This window comes from Cicer arietinum, chromosome 2 (assembly GCF_000331145.2).
Source record: "Cicer arietinum cultivar CDC Frontier isolate Library 1 chromosome 2, Cicar.CDCFrontier_v2.0, whole genome shotgun sequence".
In the NCBI taxonomy this organism is placed as follows: Eukaryota; Viridiplantae; Streptophyta; class Magnoliopsida; order Fabales; family Fabaceae; genus Cicer; species Cicer arietinum.
The window spans coordinates 34,351,156-34,373,655 of record NC_021161.2 but is presented as its reverse complement, the minus strand read 5'-3'; the positions used below and the strand labels follow the sequence as shown (position 1 = coordinate 34,373,655).

General features: G+C 33.4%; 1 protein-coding gene across 1 annotated transcript; it reads left to right on the top strand.

The window, feature by feature from the left end:
- The first annotated feature begins 12,918 nt into the window (after positions 1-12,918).
- LOC101511089 (uncharacterized) lies at positions 12,919-13,389 on the top strand. The gene has a single exon (XM_004490335.1). The coding sequence runs from the start codon at positions 12,919-12,921 to the stop codon at positions 13,387-13,389; it is 471 nt and encodes a 156-aa protein (XP_004490392.1).
- The last annotated feature ends 9,111 nt before the right edge of the window (positions 13,390-22,500 follow it).

Genomic DNA, 22,500 nt, shown 5'->3' with positions numbered 1-22,500 from the left:
ACATACATATATTCACTAATATTTTAGAAATACCTCACATGATTCACTTCCAACCATCTAAAATCCATTTCATCCATTCTATCAGTGTTAGCTTGAATTTTGAGCCTAAAGCTTATAGGGTGTAGTTCTTATGTTTTAAGGTATGTTCTGAATATTATTTTCTTATTTCTAAATTCATTTCCTCATTCATTCTTGGAATATATATCATTTTAAGATTTCATTTGTTAAATAGGATTTTCGATGTTACATAAAATAAACTAGGTAAGCTATATAAATATCATTCTACCACTACTTGTAGACTTTATAATGTGTTATGGTTATTAATAGTTCAACATGTTATTTTTAGACTCTTGGCAAAATATAGGTCATTTTAGTATAAAGTGATTTTGTCGTAGTGACAAAAGTGCTTATGTGATGTTGGGCAGTGGAAAAGTATAGATTGGTTGTGTGGTGTGGACTTGTGGATAAAACTCTATTGGAGGATCGTTGGTTGCATTACTAATTAAAAGGTGAGTAAATATTTCGTACGCATCAGGACGACTAACATAAAATAGCTAAATTTATATGTGTAGGTTGACATAAGCCATACTAGAGATAAATAACAAAGATTAGGCAAGGCTCATTTGGCGACTCTTAAGAGTGACAATAATTGAATTATATTGTCAATAGTAGTTTATCAAGATGATCCAATGTGATGTATTGGGAGATTATTTTTATTCTTATGTGTGCTACTCACAATTGTTGATTCATGATGTGATACATGTTTACATGCTACATGTGTATATGAATATTGAGGATGATTGCTTTAGGACAAGGTGGTGATGAAAAATATCAACGTGATGGATTGTAAATGTGACTTTTAACGTAAATTATATAAATGAGAATGGGGTATTTAATGATTGGTTTGATAAGATTATGCCATGAGTTAGAGTTGTCATTACTTTGAAATGATATAAAAGATTCATATAGAATGCATGTATGTTTGGGAAATATTGACATGTGCTTTAAGGACACATGTTAATGATTTAAATATCCAAATTTTATCTTGAAACTCATGTTTTCAACTCTTTGTAGGTCTTAATAATGTTTTTTTTTTTTTCAATATATATTTTATTTTGGTATCCTTAACATGTGTCCAAAGGGCACATCCGGGCACATGTGAGCATAACCCTAATTGTTTTTATAAGTCTACATCGTGGCATGAGGTTGTTCCCACAATGGAATTCTAACCATGATTTACAACATATTATTGTGCGGATGGAATTATCTTAGGACTTTTGATCTACTATGTGTGTGGCAAAACAACTTATAATATCTATACTTTACGAGAAGTCAAATGAGACTTTCTACGAAAAGGAGGCGTGTTTGTGGTACCAGGCTGATTAGCGTCAACATGTAAATAAGGATGCAAGAGATAATTAGGTTTTGATCCGAAATATGACTTGAGGATGAATACTTTGTGTGAATACTTGTGATTGGCATATATGTTATCTATTTTACTCTCATTTCACTTTTATAACTTGTGATGCATTTTAGCCACTTTATTTTATTTGTTCATGCATATTATATGTATTGGACTATATAGAGGATCACCTGGTGAGGGTGGGGTGTATTTAGACCTACATCCCGAGGATTAAAGGAATGGAGCTTCAGAGTGACTTAGAGATTGTGTACCATAATGAGGCATAGCGACATATACTAGAAGCATCGGGTATTTATATAAGAGTCTTGTCATAGCTAATGCCAAATGGAAAAAAGAGGTCCACTAAGTTCAACAACTACCTTTCCATCTAATATAGCATGCACAAAGGAAAATGCAACATTTTCTTACTCATATTTTAAAAAGGTGTTTAGGTGGCGATTCTTGTGTCTATCGCCAATTGTTTTAAGGATGGGTCGTAGGCATCAATTCTCCTATATGTTTTGATGGCACGAGTACATCATCATACATTTCTAAAACTCCCAAGTGATGTCATAAAATATGAAAGCATCAAGCAATGAACTATGTTTTTTATGTATATATACTGTTGGAATCAAGATGGTTTTACATTAAGAGTTTTCCTGTTACCAAATTTTTTTTATGAGAACAATATATTTGATTTCAAATAGTATGAAAGAAGATTCATGTTTTTGAAGAAAATCTAAAATAAGATTTGATTCAAATTTATAGATGAAGAAAATCTAGAATAAGATTTGATTCAAAATTATAATTGATGAAAATCTAAAATAAGATTTGATTCTAATTTATAATTGAAGAAAATCTTTGACCATGTTGAAAATGAAATATGGTCAAGATTTGAAGAAGATTTGATCAAAATTTGTAGAAGATTTGATCAAGATTTATCTACAACAAAATATGAATATAATCAATTTGAAGAATTTATAAATGCAATTTGAACAAAAATAAAACATAATCAATCTGAAGAGTTTACAAACCGTGTATCCATCAGAAAGATCATCAACAAAACCCCATATGAAATATGGAAAAATAGAAAACCAAACATCTCTTACTTTCGCATTTTTGGTTGCTACTGTTATATTTTAAACAACAAAGATCTCATTGGAAAATTTGATGCAAAATCTGATAAAACAATCTTTCTTGGATACTCAACCGATTCTAAAGGTTATAGAGTGTTTAGTTTTAGAACTAACGTTGTTGAAATAAGTATGCAAATATTATTTGATGAGTTTGATGACTTAGATATAAGTAAAAAGGATGAAGAAGAAACTCCAATCGAAACACAACAGCAAAACAGTTTGCAGAAAACAGAGATTGATAAACAATCTCCGTTTCATTCTCCACCAAAAAGCTGGAAAACGATTAAAGATCATCCTCAAACCTAGATCATTGGAGACGCAGCTGATGGGATTAGAACCAGAAAATCATTCAAGAATGATGAAAACAACATGGCAGTGATATCTCAGATCGAACCAAAATCAATCAAAGAAGCAATCATTGATCAATCTTGGATAATTGCCATGAAGGAAGAACTACTGCAGTTTGAGAAAAATGAAGTCTGGATCCTGGTACTTGATCTACTAGATCAAGCAATCATTGGTACAGATGGGTTTTCAGAAACAAACTAGATGAATAAGGTAAGGTTATTAGAAACAAAGCAAGATTAGTAGCTCAAGGTTACAATCAACAAGAAGGTATAGATTATGATGAAACTTTTGCTCCAGTTGCAAGGTTAAAGCTATTCAAATACTTCTTGCATATGCATCTCATAAACTTATCAAATTGTTTCAAATGGATGTTAAAAGTGCTTTTTTAAATGGATTCTTAAATGAACAAGTGTATGTAAAACATCCCCCAGATTTTGAAAGCCAATCAAAACCAAATCATGTTTTCAAACTTACCAAAGCTCTATATGGCTTAAAACAAGCTCCAAGGGCCTGGTATGAATGACTGAGTTCATTCCTAATTAAAAATGGTTTTCTAAGAGGAAAAATCGAAACCACATTATTTAAGAAAACAGAGGGAAATGATTTACTCATCGTTCAAGTATATGTTGATGATATCATTTTTGGATCAACAAATGAAAAAATGTGCGAAAGCTTTTCAAAACTTATGCAAAGTGAATTTGAAAAGAGCATGATGGGAGAATTAAGGTACTTTCTTGGTTTACAAATTAAACAATATGAAAACGGCATTTTTATTTGTCAAGAAAAGTACATCAAAGATCTGTTGGTTAAATACAAAATGAATGAATCAAAAATCATGACCACTCTTATGCATCCATCTTCTTCTTTAGAAAAAGATGAAAATGGCAATGTTGTTTTTGAGAAAGAGTATCGAGGAATGATTGGCTCTTTGTTATATTTAACTGCTAGTAGGCCTGATATAGTGTTTGCAGTAGGATTATGTGCTCGATTTCAATCAGCACCAAAAGAATCTCATTTAACAGTAGTAAAACACATATTTAGATATCTTGTTGGAACCACTAATCTTGGTCTTTGGTATAGAAAGGGTTCACATTTTGATCTTATAGCATATTGTGATGCTGATTATGCCAGAGATAAAATTGAAAGAAAAAGCACGAGTGGAGCATGTCAGTTCTTAGGCAAAGCATTAATCAGCTGGTCTTGCAGAAAACAGAACACTATAGCCTTGTCAACAACAGAGGCCGAATATGTTTCAGCAGCAAACTGTTGTTCACAGGTTCTATGGATTAAAAATCAACTCCAATATTACTCTGTAAGTTATTCCAGTATTTCAATTTATTGTGATAATACGAGTGCGATAGATTTGTCTAAAAATCCCATTCAGCATTCTAGATTAAAGCATATTGAAATAAAACACCATTTTATTCGTGATCATGTCAATAAGAAAGATATTGAATTAATCTTTGTTGATACTCAAAATCAACTTGCTCACATTTTTACAAAGTCTCTTGTCGAGGATAGTTTCAATTTGATCAAAGAAAAATTGAAAATCATGAAAAATCCAGAAAATTCTGGATAAATTTTGCTACTGCAGAAAACGGAGAACGTTTATGAGTCTCCGTTTCGCGAACATCATTCTCCGTTGTTAAAAACCAACATTCTCTTCTGAGTCATCACTTTCCCTCTCAAAACCAAAAAGGCAAATCTTGGCATTTAATACATGTGTCTCTCTGTCTGAAGATAGAGTGCTGACACAAGCTTTAAAGCCCCCAAAATCCCTTTCCTCCTTCCCTAGGTTGACAACAATTGGTCAGAAAAACAATCAAGAAATCTTCAATCCCAATCCTCTGTCTTCTATTCTTCCACCACTATACACTTGTCCCACACCAAACCTGGCTCAAGTTCCTCCACATTTGCGTAACCAAACTATTCCTCAACGACGCTCAATGAGGGTTCAATCTGGAATTGGAACTTCAAAACCCTCAAACCTAAAACCACATTACTTCATCATCTCAGATTATGAGACTGATGATTCTTCTGATTCTTTCCCTCCAACATCAGCAAGGGCACCAACAAACACCAAACCTATTACACCATCCAAATCAACCTTCTCCTCTGAACCCTTACAATCAACTCCCTCAAACCAAAAATGGAGATTGATAAATGAAATCGCCTCCCCTCTCACTAAACAAACTGAACCACCCTCTCAATCTAAACCAAAAACAAAACCCTTGAAAACAAAATATGCCATGACGATTGCGCAATTCCTTGCTCGAAAAAATCTCCTAAATCCTCAAAGGAGAAAAAACCTCGCTCCCAAACAAAACCTCAAACACTGTCAACCCACCTCTCTAGAACATTCTCCACAATGTTCCCCACCCCAACCTCAAGAACGTTCTTCAATTCCAGAACGTTCTCCTGTTCAAAATCATTTCTCTCCTCCATCACAAGAACGTTCTCCAAATCAAGAACGTTCTCCTGCTCACACAATCTCTCCTCCAAAATCCACTCCACGTCCACAACCTTCTCCATCAACACACGCCAAACGTTCTCCCACTCTAGAACGTTCCTCTACCTCCACCTCTTCTCAAAAACAAATGGGCTCAACGCCCAGTTGGGATCGAACGAGTTTTTGTCTTTGACAAACTCATCATTGAAGGCCATGTTGTCCAGCATCCCACAGATGCTCTTGGCTGGACCTCATTCCTACAAACGTCTGAATACTACTACTCAGATGTTGTCCGAGCATTCTACTGCAACGCACAAACTTTTGCTGACAAATCCCTTATTATTTCCACGATAAAGGGAGTTGAGATCAAACTAACTCCAGACATTATGGCTTCCATACTTCAGTTGCCCACAGAAGGCCCATCTGTGTTTGGCAACAACTGGTACTCAGTTTTGAAACTTCAAAAGACTGAAGTAATGTCCGATCTGTTTCAAGAAGGATCAACCCGCTACTTGTCAACATACCTCAAACCCCTCCCTAAAGTGTTCAACAGTATGTGCCAACATACTCTAATCCTTCATTGTGGGAGTCATGAGTATGTATCTGACAATGACACACTGCTCATCCACCATCTCCTAAATTGCAAGCGTCTGAACCTGCCTCATGTGATTATCCAACACATGATTTGTGCATCAACCAAAGACTACAAGAAGAATATTGTTCCTTATGTTGGATTTTGATCCTTTGATTCCTAATTTTGACATAATTCACAATTCAACAATATTCATACTTAATATGATAAATCTAATATTTCAATTGAGCAAAATTTCAGGAACACCAATTCAATCCTACACACTTGGATCAATTGCTTGGAACACAAGAAATCAACAAAAGTTGAATTCTGAATATGTAAATCGATTGGGAAATCGATTTCATAACAAGGGTGTAAGGAAATCCTAAGTGTTTGTGAATGTGCAATCGATTAGGCAATCGATTAGATCAATTAAAAATGAAAAATGCACAAGTCAGTAGCCTCTGATTTGGAGAAAATCGATTGGTAAATCGATTGAACATTTCACAAATCAAACCTGATGATAACACATCGATTGGTAAATCGATTGAATGAGTCACAGTGGCACTCCAGTGCTGAGGAAATCGATTGGCAAATCGATTGATAAAATATCATTTGAAAAATGACCTCACCTGTGACAAATACAATCGATTGGACAATCAATTGTTAACACTTTCAATTTTGATTAAGTTTGGTTACAATCGATTGGGAAATCGATTGAACTAAACACCAGGTAAAAACTTTTCAGGAACATGCCACCAAATCGATTGACAAGTCGATTGATGTCAAATAGCTGGGCCTCTGTTTTGAAAACAATCGATTGGCAAATCGATTGATATTAAAACTGAATCACTATTTTGAATCACATCGATTGACAAATCGATTGACATCAAAAACCTGAGCCACTGTTTTGAAAACAATCGATTGGCAAATCGATTGAAATAAACTTGTTGAAAACACAGTGAACTCTGAAGTTTGGCAAATCGATTGAGTAATCGATTGAAAATAGTTTTATTAAAACAGTTTCCCAGAAATCGATTAGGCAATCGATTTAGACAGGTCTGGACATGTTCTGCTGAAAAGTGTTGTTTTAAAGAATCGATTGGTAAATCGATTAGCTTGTATAGTTTCAAGATTAAAGAAAACCAAGATCGCGATAATCGATTGGCAAATCGATTTAGCTCATTTTATAACTTTACAAAATCGATTGGGAAATCGATTTCGTAGTTGGTTTTTCAGAAACTATATAAGATGTCTTTCAATCTTTATTCTCATAACTTCTAAGAACTTTTACATAACTTTTTCATAACTTTCATAATTTCTCTTATGCTCTCAAAAACGGTTCATGGCAACAAACTAACAACTTCATAATTGTGATTACAGATCTCAATACAGTTTGTTGACAATCTAAGAGAAATGATAATGTGCTCAAGAACAATCCATGAATATCCAGATTTGTGAAGAGCAACATTCATAAAGATTGAAGACCCTTTTGTTTTACGTCTTTTATTCTTTCTGTAATAAATCTTTGAACCAAAACGAACGTTGAAAATCCAGCTAGAAACTGGTGGCTACTTTCTTGGGTGAGAGGTCTCAACAAGGAAGAGTCGTACTTTGATTTTGTGTTAGGCTGACGATTGTCTACAAGGATCAAAGGGTTGATAGAAAACCAGCTAGAAACTGGTGGCTACTTTCTTGGGTGAAGAGTGTTCAACAAGGAAGAGTCGCACTGTGATTCTGTGATAGGTTGACGAGTATCTACAAGGATCAGAGGGTATTCAATAGGAAAGAGATCATTAAGATAGATAGGTTTCAGGGAGGAAACTGGACAATCTGTAATTGATTCTTTCTATTGAAGGAGAAGAAAATCTGAAATCCGATTGGATTTTCAGGACTGGACGTAGGTTGTTGTTGACAACCGAACCAGGATAAATCTCTGTGTTTTCTTCTCTAACTCTCTCTCTTTAATTTTCTATATTGCTAACTTTGCATGCCTCAAAATTTAAATTCCGCTGTGCACTTGATACTGATTAATTTGGTAAAGAAAACTGATATATTTTCTGTTATTTCGAGGTCAAGATACCAACACCTTATGGAATGGTATTGACTAAAGTCTTCAGGTATTTTGGAGTTTCCCTTTCTTCTGAAAAGTCTTTAATCAAAATCTCCAAATTCTCCACCAAAAATCTCTCTCATATGAGAAAGACTTTTTGTCCCACCTTCATCCACCACATCTTCCTTTCCCACATCTCTCAAAAGAAAAAGATCTGCTCGACTCCGGACTGCCAAAATTCCCATTCCATTTACACCTCCTCATTTGATCACTCACAAGAAGCAGTTCTAGAACCTACTCAAGAACGTTCTTCACCTCCTTAAGAATGTTCTCCACCAAAGCACCAAAATCCTTCAACCTTTCTCCCTACATCATCCACCATTTCTTCAACTGACTTCTTTTCTTTTTCTCAACTTCTTCGCTCCCCAATTCAGGATTTTGGGACATTTCTGACTAATCAAAACATCAGCACCATGTCCCCACTATTTGTCTCACCATAAAAAACCAGGTCTTTTGTTTTTAGCATCAGTCAATTTTTAAACTTCCCAAAACCTGCTGCCCTATCTAGAAATCTGTTTACCCCACCTGCGTCTCTCCCATTCATGTCTGCATCCGTTGGCACTCTTCCATCTACTTTTGGGTCTCCCAATACAGTTGTTGCCACTACTACTCAGCAAACAACTCATCTTCGCACTCCTCCTCGCCAGTCTGAACCTTCCAACACAGATATCATGGCTGCTCTGTAGATCATTATGGCTCGACAGCTTCACAAGATCAGGAAATCACTCTGCCGAGAACTTGGCTCACAGAGCATCTTGCTCCCAAGCTGGGAATTCCACCTCCATCACTTCATCCAGTTCATCCTCCTCCCGAAGTTCCACCACCAGGAAAATCCTCCTCTTCGGAAGGATCCTCTCCATCCTTAGCATCTTAGTCACTTTTCTCTTACCTTTTTGTATGAAAAAGGGGGAGAATTAAGTTAGCTTTTAATTTGTTTTCTGGTTATGTAATTCTGCTCACAAATTAAATGAAAAACCAGTTTATCGCATATAGTATTTTATAATTCAGTCAAATTAAAAACTGCATAAATTGAGGGGGAGCTTTTAAGCTCTTTAAATACTTGATATTAGAATCAGAATTAAAATCTAAATTAATATGTTTGTCATCATCAGAAAGGGGGAGATTGTTGAAACAAACTCCATATTTAAAGTTTTGATGAAAATAAACAAAGATTAATTAAGAAAGTTAATTATGATTCTAAAAGGTTATGTTAATTTAACTTGTGATTTTGAGTGAATTTAATAAAGAATAGAATCAAGCAAAGTAGAAAAGATAGCAACGAGAACATTCTGCAGAGAATGATCTCAAGTTTCAAGAATGTTCATCACAACATATTGACCAATCATTCTCCACCTCTTTAACAAAGATTATGCCTCGAAATCTCATTCAAATAGAATCAGTACATGGCAAAGAACAATAAGGATTCATCCTAGCTTGAAAAAGATATCAGATCACTAAAATCGAAGGTCTCGAAATAGTCAAAGTAAAATAGTTTGGAACTCTAAAATCAAACTGTCAAGAAAGTTCGATCAACCTTGATATATGATAAGACATTACAAAGAACATCCAGAATGATCAAAACAAGAACTCCAGATTGATCATCAAATCTCCAGAAAGATCAAAATGATAGATCCAGATTGATAATCAATCTTCGTTTCCTGTAAAACTCCAACAGTAGTCTGCTATCTTCTCCAATGGCTTATAATCTTTCTCCAAACTTCTCTTGGCCACATTCAAGACTCAAGATCGAAATTGTACCATCCAAGATTAAGGAAGAAACTTCAAAGACTTTTTAACTAGAAGACAAAACTGATTTAAAAGCTGTAACAAAATAGTCAAAGCAGTTTTAAATCAATTCAAGGCTGGATTATTTTTATTCTAAAATATTGGTTTCAGTCAAAAATACAGAGCACTACCAACAGCTCTTTTTGACCTTCATTAAATGCTTCTAAAGCCTATAAATAAAAGGCCAATATCCAGGAATACAACAAGAAATTCAAGTGCTGTAAAATCCCACAAATCAATCACATACACATACTTGAAGTTCTCAAATTTCGCAAAGAAGAAGCAGTTCTAAAGTCTCATATCAGGTTGCTTGATTATTACTGAATTCTTTGTAAAGAATCAAATCTCAAACAAGAGTTGAGATATCTCAGATTCTGTCAAAAAACAATCTTATTGTAAAAACTCAAACTATAAGAGTTTATTTATAGTTTATTTAGATTGTATTGAATCCTATCAAAGTTAGATAGGTGTTGTTGTTACTTTCTAGGTGAAAATTAATAGAGATTGAAACAGATCAAGGGTGATCAAGACTAGGTGCTGTAAAATCAAGAAGGTTCTTTGTTTTAAACACTTAGTGAAAAATCTCACAGTGTGAGGACTGGACGTAACCCAAGTTGGGTGAACCAGGATACACCTTTGTGTGGTATTCTCTATCATATCTCTTTATTTATTAAACTTAATTGATTAACTAAGATAAAACACAAACTGATTTTCTGTTTTAAACTAATCAAGAAACGTTCTCTGTTTTTAATAAAAAAACCAAGAACGTTCTCCATTTTTCTGTTTTCATAACCAAGATCAATCTTGAGTTATTTTCTTAAGTTTTTAATAGGAACTTTTAAAAGGTACATTTACAATTCAAACCCCCCTTCCTTGTAAATTGACATTGTTACTTCACGCTATCCAGCGTAATAATTCACTTAGACCTTTGAGCATGACCACTAGATGGACGAGAAGAAAATATAGTGGTGATGGACATGATAGCTCACCTACACCCTCATTTTGAGCCTCTTGATGGCAATCTTACCGTGACTATCGCCACTGGATGAAACTCATGATTTCCTGATTAGAAGGACAAATGTCCTACATCAGAGGGTGATCCAAAGATCATGAATTTCCCTCTTATGATCACAATATAAATTTTTTGGAAACCTAAAAGGATTTAGTATATAAAGAAGACCCCTGAGGTCATAATGGTACACATAAAATTTAACCCTAAAATCTCTCGTTCTCTTACAAATTCTTAATTGATCGTCAAAGCATGTGCAGGAACACTCCTAGGCAAGGAGCTAGGATCAAAGGACTAACTACCTCCTTCAACTATCGTTCCATCAGCATTTTCAAAGCTGAGATTTTGTATTCAATTTCAATTTTAAATAAGTAATATAATATTTATCTTTTATAGGCAGTATAAAATATGCATGTTTGAAGACAGCTGAACAAGTAATGATGGAACATAAAATTATATATGTTGGATGATTGTGGGTAGCGCAAAGAAGCAAAGAGTAGTAGAAGTGAAAAAAGGACAAGAAGACAAGGTCGGGAATGGACTTTTACGGAGTTGAAGAGGATAGGTGAAGTTGAGGATTGAAGATTTTTTTTTTTAGGATTTGATTTTTAGGATGAATTTTTGTGTGTTTATTTGAAGATGAAGAACCATAATTTTATTTTATTTTTATTAAACAAACTCCGTAAAAAATGATAAAAACATTAAAATTTTAAAACAAAAAGATCAAATTTTTAAAAATAAAATAAATAATTAAATTATAACTTGTAATAAATAATTTAAGAGGCCAAATCTTTAATTGTATACTTACGTAGTTGGCCACATCCATCAACATTTTTTAAGATGAATGCATACGTGCAATCAAACGTTACCATTTAAAACAATCATTGAATTGAATTATGTGGTACAAAAATCAGATTTAGAAAGGTTTGTTATTTATTGTTCAAGTCCAAATTTTTTGTGTTGATGCAGAGCTTCTAAATGCAAAGAAAGTGAATTGTGGGTGATTGGTAAATTGAATTTGCCACACACATGCACAAATTCTTTATTGTCACAAGATCATACGAAGCTCGATTCTAACATGATATACAGTTATTGCTCAAATTCAATCAAAATGAAGGTAATTATTGGTCAGATTCAGGCTTTACACAACTATACAGTTAGTTATAGAAAGGTCTGGATGGGAAAAAATAAAGCGATTGAACAAATTTATGGTAATTGGGAAGAGTCTTACAATCAACTCCCATAGAGGTTGTTGGTTATGCAAAAATTTGCTCTAGGAACCAAAATTGAAATGGAAACCATTCCAGCTTATCATGAGAATAGTTTGATAGATGGGATAAGGATCTTTCATAGACTATTTTGGGCTTTTGTTTCGTGCATATCTGCGTTTAAATTCTGCAAACCAATAGTACAAGTCGATGGGATATGGTTGTACGACAAGTACAAGGGAACTCTATTGGTAGCAGTTGCACAAGATGACAACAACAATGTAATTCCTATTGCTTATGCTATTGTGGAAGATGAGACAAAAGAGGGTTGGAGTTTCTTTTTGTGAAAATACGTCACTCACAAGCCAACATTTGTTTGATTTCAGATAGACAATAATCCATTAAGAGAGCTTATAATGATTCGAATAATGAGTGACAAGATCCTCCGTCAAAGCATATGTTATGCGTCCAACATATTTCACAAAGTTTTGCAAGGGAATTTAAGGACAATGCTTTGAAGAAAAAAGTTATTTCTATGGGTAATAGTTTCATTCTTAATTTTTATAAGTAGTGTAATTTTTAATAATTTCATTCTTAATTTATATAATTAGTGTAATAATGCATTGTCTACTATTTCAATATAAATTACTTGATCAATGAGCCTACATACCGATACTATCGCAGAGAAATCGACATAGTAAACCTGGATGCTTTGAAATGGTTAGACAACATACCTCGACAATATTGGATTCAAGCATCCGATGGAGGTAGCCGTTGGGGTCAGATGACAACCAACCTTGTGGTGTCGATCAACGCAGTATTAAAAGGCCCGCACAACCTTCCCATCACTGTTCGGTCCAATCAACTTATTTTAAAATAGGGACACTGTTTCCAACCATGGGAAAACGACACGCATCAATTTTAACTTCTGGTCATGTATACACAGAAACTTGCATAAATTTTATGAAATTGGAAATAAGTAAATCCAACAATCATAGAGTGGATAGTTTTGATCGGAGCAACCATACTTTCATGGTCCACGAGATAATAGTTCTAAGAGAAGGGCGACCAATTGGTCATTTCAGTGTAAATATTTCTAACAAGTGGTGCGATTGTGGGAAATATGAAGCAAAACATATGCCTTGTTCACATGTGATAGCAGCATGTTTTAGCATACAATATAATTATTGGAGCCTTATACCTGATGTGTACAAGGTGGAAACGGTACTAAAAGTCTACGATGAAGCGTTCCAACCCATACCAAACAAAAGATATTGGCCACAATATGAAGGTGTTAAGTTGTGTCACAATCCATTAATGCAGAGAGTCAAGAAAGGTCGCCCAAAGAGCAAACGTATTAGAACATAAATGAACACTATAGAAAGAGTACCAAGAAAATGTGGATTATGTTGGGTCTCTAGTCATACTAGAAAACATTGTTCAAACGCTGCTGGCACATCTACTCAAATTTGATGTTTTTTATTTTATTTTTAATTTTAATTTATTTTAAAAAAAAATTATAATATAATTTAATCATTTTAATTTAATTATTTTTAATTATAACTATAATAATTATTTATTATAATAATAATTAAATAATTATAGTTATAATAAGTATTTTTATTTTTTAAATAATTTAATTAATTTTAATTTATTAAATAATAACAAATGTTAAAATGAAAAAAATAATGTCTAGTTGCAGGTCGTTCCCCGAAAAAACGATCTTCTATAAAAGTTTAAAAATAATTTCCTACAGCTGGTCGCTTCCCAGAAAAACGAATTCCTACTTGAATAAAAAAGTAGGACATTCGCATAAATTATTTTTAAATTAAGGCAATTCAATAAATAAATAAAACTGGAATATTTAAATAAAATATCTCTGATAGGAAGCACTTGTCTATCAAACAAATTTGGAGTTCTCTTTTTAGTAAAACTGTCAAATACTAATGGACACCATCTTCTGGGAGTGTTAGGAGTGTTAAAACAATCAAAAATTGAACCAAATTGCAGAACTGAACCGAACTGTTTTTGAATTGAACTGATTTATAAAAATTGAGAAGCGAACTGTTTTTGAACTGAGTTTTTAAAACTAGAACTGAATCGAACTGGTTTTCAGTTCGAAAAAACCAAACCGAATCAGTTTTTATTTGAAAAAACTTGAACCGAATTTGTTCTTTTAGAAGTAATTAAGGGTAATTATGTCAAATTTGGCCAATATAAAGCAAAAAACTAAGTTAAATCAGTTCAGTTCGGTTCAAAGTAATAAACCGGTTCATCAGTTTATAAAATAGTTCGGTTTAGATTTTTGAACTGAAAACCGATTCGGTTCAATTTTTTAACACTAAAAACCAATTTGGTTTAATTTTCAAACAATTCTAGTTCAAAACTGAATTTTGTTCACTCCTAGGGAGTGTATATAAGAAAATGTAGAATATCAAGCAATTATGTACGTCAGTTTATCGAGTTTCACTTTCCTTTACTCCAACTTGCATGAAGTGAAAATTGACTAATTTTTTTTAAGACAAGTAATTGACTAAAAATTATTAAATTTTGACTTGAAAAATAAAATTAAATCAATTTTTTGAAAAAATGTTAGTATCTGCCGCCTCCTTTTATTAATATCTATCTTCTTTTATTTAAATAAATAGTTTTCATACAACTTTATTTTTTTTGAATTTAATTTGTATACAAAAACTTTGTAGTTTTTGTGAATATCACTTAGAAATTAACTTAAGAAAATAACATTGCGATATGATTTTATTAGATGCATGTGTAAAATGTTTATATTGTCATGCATAAAAGTTAATCTTTTTTGTTGTCCTTTACTTTTTTTTATTAACAAATCAAATAACACAAATTTTAGAAAAATAAAAATTTGAAATAATTTCACAAATATAAATGAACCCTTTAGGGTCTGTTTGTGAGATAGATATTAAAGGATTTTAGAGGGAGATATTTTAGAGGGCGAAATCTATATTTTAACAAATATTTCATATTTAAATAAATTAAAAGAACAATATAATACATGAACATATAATATTATGCTATTCTTTTATTTTTTTGAAAATATCAAATATATATTTGACTTTTTAAAGTTCTCCCCTCCAAAAATCAATTAACAAACAAACTTGTAAACTACAAGTTTTTGATGAAGACAAAGATCAACCATTATGGTCAAAGCAACAACCTCAAAAAGAAATTCAAATATATTCATTAATAAAGCTTCAAATCCAAATATTAAATGTTAAAATATAAAGGTATATGATACAAACCAATACTTCAATTACATGAGAACAAGTCCTATTTACATATGCATATAAAGTATTTTCAAAAGTCAAAATAACATTAACAAAGTCTTAAAACTAATATTTTTGACAAAATACATAAGTGTATTCGAATACAGCATCATGTATTCGAATACAAAGCAAGTCAGAAGCAAAAGTCTCAAAGTTGTATTCGACTACGACTATGTGTAGTCGAATACACTTCAAGTCAGTGGCCAAAATCCTTATATATGTATTCGACTACAACCTTCTGTAGTCGAATACAAAGTAAGTCAGTGGCAAATTTTCACTAATCTGTATTCAACTACACACATGTGTATTCGAATACAAGGTGTAATTTTTGAATATTTTTGAACGTTACAAAGAGGTGTATTCGAATACACACATCCTGTATTCGAATACACACATCCTGTATTCGAATACAACTGGAAGCAATACAATTTTTCAGATCTGGAATGGCTCCAGATCATTGTATTTTCTCATCAAACCTCTTGGATCAATGGCCAAGAATCTGAAGAGATGTTTATAGAGTATAAATACCCCATAACTTCAAATCAAACAAGACACAATCCTTGAATCAATACCTTGAACAACTTTGGACAAAATTATGATTTTTTACAAAGTACTTGCATTTCATTTTCATATCATTCAGAAAGGTTCTCAAGTACTTGAATTGTTATTGGATTGTTTATCAATATACCTCTCCTTATTCTTATTCAAATCATATTGTATCACTTGTAAAAGAAAGTAATACTTTCTTAAAAGTTGCTTAATCTAAGATAGTGGTGTGCTATCTTGGAAGTGTTGTTAGAAGTTTGTAGCAAGAATCCCAGGGTGGGAGTTGTACATTTTCTGACAATTAGTGGATCAATCTCTTGTGGTGTGCAAGAGGATTGGACGTACCCTTGGTTATAAGGGGAACCAGGATAAATCTATAGTGTTCATTTATTTATTGCACCTTACTATTAGTAGACATTATATTAACTCAGAAAATTCAACTACAATATCACTGAAAACAAGAAAATTTACTAACACCTAATTCACCCCCCTCTTAGGCGTACTTCTATACTTACAATTGGCATCAGAGCAGGTTCCGGTAATTTGCTCCTCGGTCCTTATTAATGGCTTCCGCACAACCAATTTTTAGAGATGGTGGTAGTAGCAATAAACCACCATGTTTCGTTGGTGAACACTATGATATTTGGAAGATACGCATGCAAGCATATGTTGAGGCACAAGGAGATGATATATGGGAAGCGGTAGAAAATGGTCCCTTTGTTCCAAAAACAGTTATCAATAATAAAGAAGAAGTAAAGATGAAAGTCTCATAGACAGATGATGACAAAAGGAAAGTATTGTTTGATAAAAAGGCCAAAAACATGTTGCAATCGTCACTTGGAATGGACGAATTTTTTCGTATATCTCATTGCAAAACAGCTAAAGAAATCTGGGATACACTTGAAATAACACATGAAGGAACTATTGAGGTAAAGCGTTTCAAACTCAACACATTATCTCAAGAGTATGAATTGTTCCGAATGCAGCCTAGAGAATCTATTCTGGACTTGCAGAAAAGATTTTCTCATCTGACCAACCACTTGGCGACTCTTGGAAAAATATTCACTAATGATGAATTGAACCTTAAAGTTCTAAGATCATTAACAAGGGCTGGCAACCTAAAGTAACGGCAATTTCTAAAAAGAAAAGCCTATCAAAGATGTCTCTTTCTGCACTTTTTGGAAAACTCCAAGAGCACGAAATGGAACTTGGAAGGTTAGAACAAAATGAAAGTCAAGAAAAGAAGACCAAAAACATTGCTCTAAAGACCGAATCAAGAGAATAAATAAAAGACAAAAATTCAGATGAAGATGAAAATATTATGTTCCTTGTTAAGAAATTTAGTATGTTTCTTAAAAATGACAGAACTTTCAAAAGGAAAAGTTTTAGGAAGAAAGATAGTTATACTTCAAATCAAAACTTCACTTGCTTTGAATGCGGAAAACAAGGACATGTCAAGGCAGATTGTCCAAACCTAATTAAGAAAAATATCACCAAAAAGAAAGACTTCAAGAAGGCATACATAGCTTGGGAAGACAACGAAGTGAGTTCATCTTCAGAAACAGAAAGTGAACAATGCGCTAATGTTGCATTGATGGCATCACATCAATCAGATAACGAAGAAGAGGTTAGTAACATAGACTCCCTTCATCTTCATAAAAATAATAGTGAATTGATTCTAGAATATAATGAGGCTCAAAACGCCATCAAGGAACTACTTATTGAATGCAAAAATCTGTTCAAACTAGTGTCAACACAAAAGAGACAAATCTCAAGTCTTCAAGAAAAAGTTGACACTATGGAAAAGAATTCTGAAAAACTAAAACAGAATTTTGCATGCAATAAATGTCAGTCCCTCTCCTTCAAGATTGTTCAATTAAATAGAGTAATTGAACGATACGAAAAAGGACAAATAGGCTTGGAAAATGTTTTAAATATGCAAAGATACTCAAATGACAAAAGTGGTCTTGGATACTCAAAATTTGATAAACCAAACTTGAATAAGACCATTTTTGTCCAAGCAAGTAATCAATTCAATCAAGAAAAGATTATAATTATGAAAAAGGATCACCATTATAAAGAGAAAATTATTCATAGTAAGTCTCTTACACATGCTTTTAAAAATAGATTTACTCCTACTTGTTCTTATTGTGGTCTCAAGGGTCACACTCCTAATACTTGTCATGTTAGAAACATTAGTATTCCAAAAGGGCATTACGTGTGGATAGAGAAAGGTACTAACCATCAAGGACCCAAAGCACATTGGGTACCTAATAAAATTTGATTTTAATATTGCAGGTATGCACAAAAAGTACCTCAAATATGTGGTACTTAGATAGTGGATGCTCTAAACATATGACGGGTGATATAACAAAATTTTCAGCATTGACTCTTGAATCAAAGAGATATGTGGTCTATGGAGACAACAATAAAGGAAAAATTTAACGCATTGGAAAAGTTGGCACAACCCCATCCCCCTTGATTGAAGATGTACTATATGTTGAAGGTCTAAAACACAATCTCATAAGCATTAGTCAGCTTTGCGATAAAGGATACAAGATAGCCTTCAACAAAGATGAATGTATCATCCAAAATAAAGCTACAATAGAAATACAATTTATCGGTAAACGTTTCAAAAACATCTTTATACTTAATCTTGACGATTTATCCTTAAAAATGAAATGTCTTTTGGTAAGCGACAATAGTGATGCTTGGCTATGGCATAAGAGATTTGCTCATATTCACCTGGATCATTTAAACAAATTGGTCAAGCATGATCTTGTTGTAGGCTTACCAAAAATGAAATATATAAAGGATAAATTGTGTGATGCATGTCAAAAATGTAAGCAAACAAAAAGTTCTTTCAAAGCTAAAAATGTCATTTCAACCTCTAGACCACTACAATTGATACATATGGACTTGTTTGGTCCATCAAGAACCAAAAGTCTTGGTGGAAACTCATATGGACTAGTTATTGTTGATGATTACTCAAGGTTCACTTGGACCTTATTTTTGGCAAGTAAAAATGAAGCTTTTAAGGCATTTAAAAACTATGCCAAGCTAGTCCAAAACGAACAATCTGCCAAAATTGTATCAATTAGAAGTGATCATGGAAGAGAATTTCAAAATACTTCATTTGAAGAATTTTGTGAAGAAAATGGCATTTTCCACAATTTTTCTGCACCAAGGACACCACAACAAAATGGGGTTGTTGAGAGAAAGAACAGATCTTTGGTAGAGCTCGCAAGAACTATGCTAAGCGACTCAAACCTACCAAAATATTTTTGGGCAGATGCTGTAAACATAGCATGCTATGTTTCCAACCAGGTAATCATTCGGAGAATTCTTAAGAAAACTCCGTATGAACTCTACAAAGGAAGAAAACCCAATATCTCTCACTTCCACATCTTTGGATGTAAGTGTTTTGTGTTAAACAACGGTAAAGACAACCTTGGAAAATTTGATGAAAAAGCTGATGAAGGTATATTTATCGGTTACTCTTTATCTAGTAAAGCATTTAGAATCTTCAATAAAAGAACTTTGTTAGTCGAAGAATCACTCACTTTCACATTTTTGGATGTAAATGTTTTGTGTTAAATAATGGTAAAGACAACCTTGGAAAATTTGATGAAAAAGCTGATGAAGGTATATTTCTCGGTTACTCTTTATCTAGTAAAGCATTTAGAATTTTTAATAAAAGAACCTTATTAGTTGAAGAATCAATGCATGTAACCTTTGATGAAACTAACCCCATAAAAGAAGAAAATATTATTTCTTGTGATGATGATGATGTTTTTGAAAGTAATGATCCAAGCAAAGAACTTCAACAAGAAAGTGGAGTCAATATTGAAAGGCAAAGTGATGATCTTCCTAAAGAATGGAGAACCCATAGATATCACCCTATTGACAACATCATAGGTGATATAAATAAAGGAGTCACAACAAGGTTAAAATTGCAAGATGCTTGCTTAAACATGGCGTTTGTTTCTCAAATCGAACCCTCCAAAATTGGTGAAGCACTTAAAGATGATCAATGGATACTTGCCATGCAAGAAGAACTCAATCAATTCGAAAGAAGCCAAGTTTGGGAACTTGTTCCTAATCCTGGAAATAAACACATCATTGGTACAAAATGGGTGTTTAAAAATAAACTTGATGAGAATGGCATAGTTGTTCGCAACAAAGCTAGATTGGTCGCTCAAGGATACAATCAAGAGGAAGGGATAGATTTTGACGAAACATTTGCTCCGGTAGCAAGATTAGAAGCAATACGTTTACTACTTGCGTATGCTTGTTCCATGAACTTTGAGTTATATCAAATGGATGTGAAGAGTGCCTTTCTCAATGGATAGATAAATGAAGAAGTCTATGTCAAACAGCCACCTGGGTTTGAAGATTCCAAAAATCCCTCACTTGTTTACAAATTAAAAAAAGGCTCTCTATGATCTAAAACAAGCTCCAAGAGCTTGGTATGATAGATTAAGCGTCTTTTTATGTGCACGAGGATTTGAAAAAGGGAAAGTCGATAAAACATTATTTGTCAAAAGAGATAATGGTCACACCTTATTGGTCCAAATCTACGTTGATGATATAATATTTGGATCAACCAACAATGACATATGTGAAGAATTCTCTTCAATAATGCAAGGAAATTTTGAAATGTCCATGATGGGAAAATTAAACTATTTTCTTGGACTTCACATCAAGCAACTTAAGCATGGCATCTTCATAAATCAGGCAAAATATTGTAAAGAATTACTCAAAAGATTTGAAATGGAAAACTGCAAAGAAAGTGCAAGTCCAATGGGCTCCGGAACCTATGTTGATAGAGATGCATCAGGTATTTCAATCGACATATCCAAATATCGAGGTATGATTGGATCCTTATTATATCTAACAGCCAACCGGCCAGATATTATGTTTAGTGTTTGTTTTGTGCAAGATTTCAGGCAGATCCGAAAGAATCACATCTTGTAGTTGTTAAAAGAATTATGAAGTATTTGAAAGGAACGACAAATGCAGGCCTATGGTACCCCAAGGGTAGCATATGTAGCCTAGTTGGATATTCTTATTAAGATTATGAAGGATGCAAAACAGATCGTAAAAGCACAAGCGGCACTTGCCATATCTTAGGCAATGCACTAGTATCATGGTCTTGCAAAAAGCAAGCTTGTGTTGCACTTAGTACTGCTGAAGCTGAATACATAGCAGCAGGAAGTTGTTGTGCCCAGATTCTCTGGCTCAAACAACAATTACATGACTATGGAGTTGATCTTGGATGCATTCCCCTAAGATGTGACAACACAAGTGCAATAAACATCTCAAAGAATCCAATCATGCACTCTCGGACTAAACACATCGATATACGTCATCATTTTCTACGCGACCATGTGCTGAAAGGTAATGTTGAGGTAACGTTTGTTGATACACACAATCAATTGGCTGATATCTTTACAAAACCTTTACCTAAGGACTCATTTTATAAGATCCGAAGAGAACTTGGTATTTTAAATGAAAACGATCTTTGAAATTGCATGATACATATAGTCTGTCATCTCTCTTCAAAAATTTCATCTTAAAGTTTTTTAAATAAAATTTCTTGATGATTATTGTTTCTTGACATATAAACTTGTGTGTTACATGTTGAGATTTCCATAAAAATTTAGCTTTTTAGGCAAAAATTCGCATATGTAGTCGAATACAAATGTTTGTATTCTAATACATACTTTTTCAGAAATTTATGTATTTGAATACAACTTATGTGTAGTCGAATACACGTTCCCAGAACAATGTGTATTCGAATACAACTAGGTGTAGTCGAATACACCTTCGTGTTTTTGCCCAGATATAAAAGTTGTTTCACATTTTAAACGAGGACCAAGAACCAAGCATGCAGCAATGGGTCCCTCAAGAAAACGAACAAGGAATCCCAACATCACGGATTTATCCCGACTTCTACACACACCGGAAGAAATTGATCATTTTCGCACATTCTACTCTAACAAGCGATTTATCATTCCAAAATATGATCCCGAGAGGCAATTGGATTACCATATGCGAAGGAAGTTTCCCGGATTTTGGAACACTTTGGGGTGGACTTCTCTGATGAAGTCATGTATACACCCACAAAAGAAAATATGTTGGATTTAGGTGTCTTGCCTAGCATGAGGATCATATGGAATGAGGAGCTTGAATCTTTTGTGCATAAAGGTGATTATGGTCAACCATCTGATGCTGCTCAAGAAGACACTGTTGGACCCTCAAATACTGCTGCCCAGGCTGATGAAGATGGCGAGGAAACAGCCTCTGATGATGATTATATCTCCAATCAAATGCTCATGGACCGCCTTGATTATTTCCAAACTCAATTCGAAAATCTGACCATTTCTATCGACACTCGCTTCCAGAACATTGAAACTACTATTGCTCGCAACCATGACGATTTATCTCGGGACATTAGTAGTTTATCTGACAAACTTGATCATTTTCACATTCCAACGGATTTTGATCGACACTAGGATTCTATTTGTAATACGTTGAAGTACTACCTTATATTATGCATGGTAGTTTGTTTCATGTCTTAATTTGTAGTTTGTTTTATGGTATGTTTTATGTACTAAGTTGAAATTTGTTATCA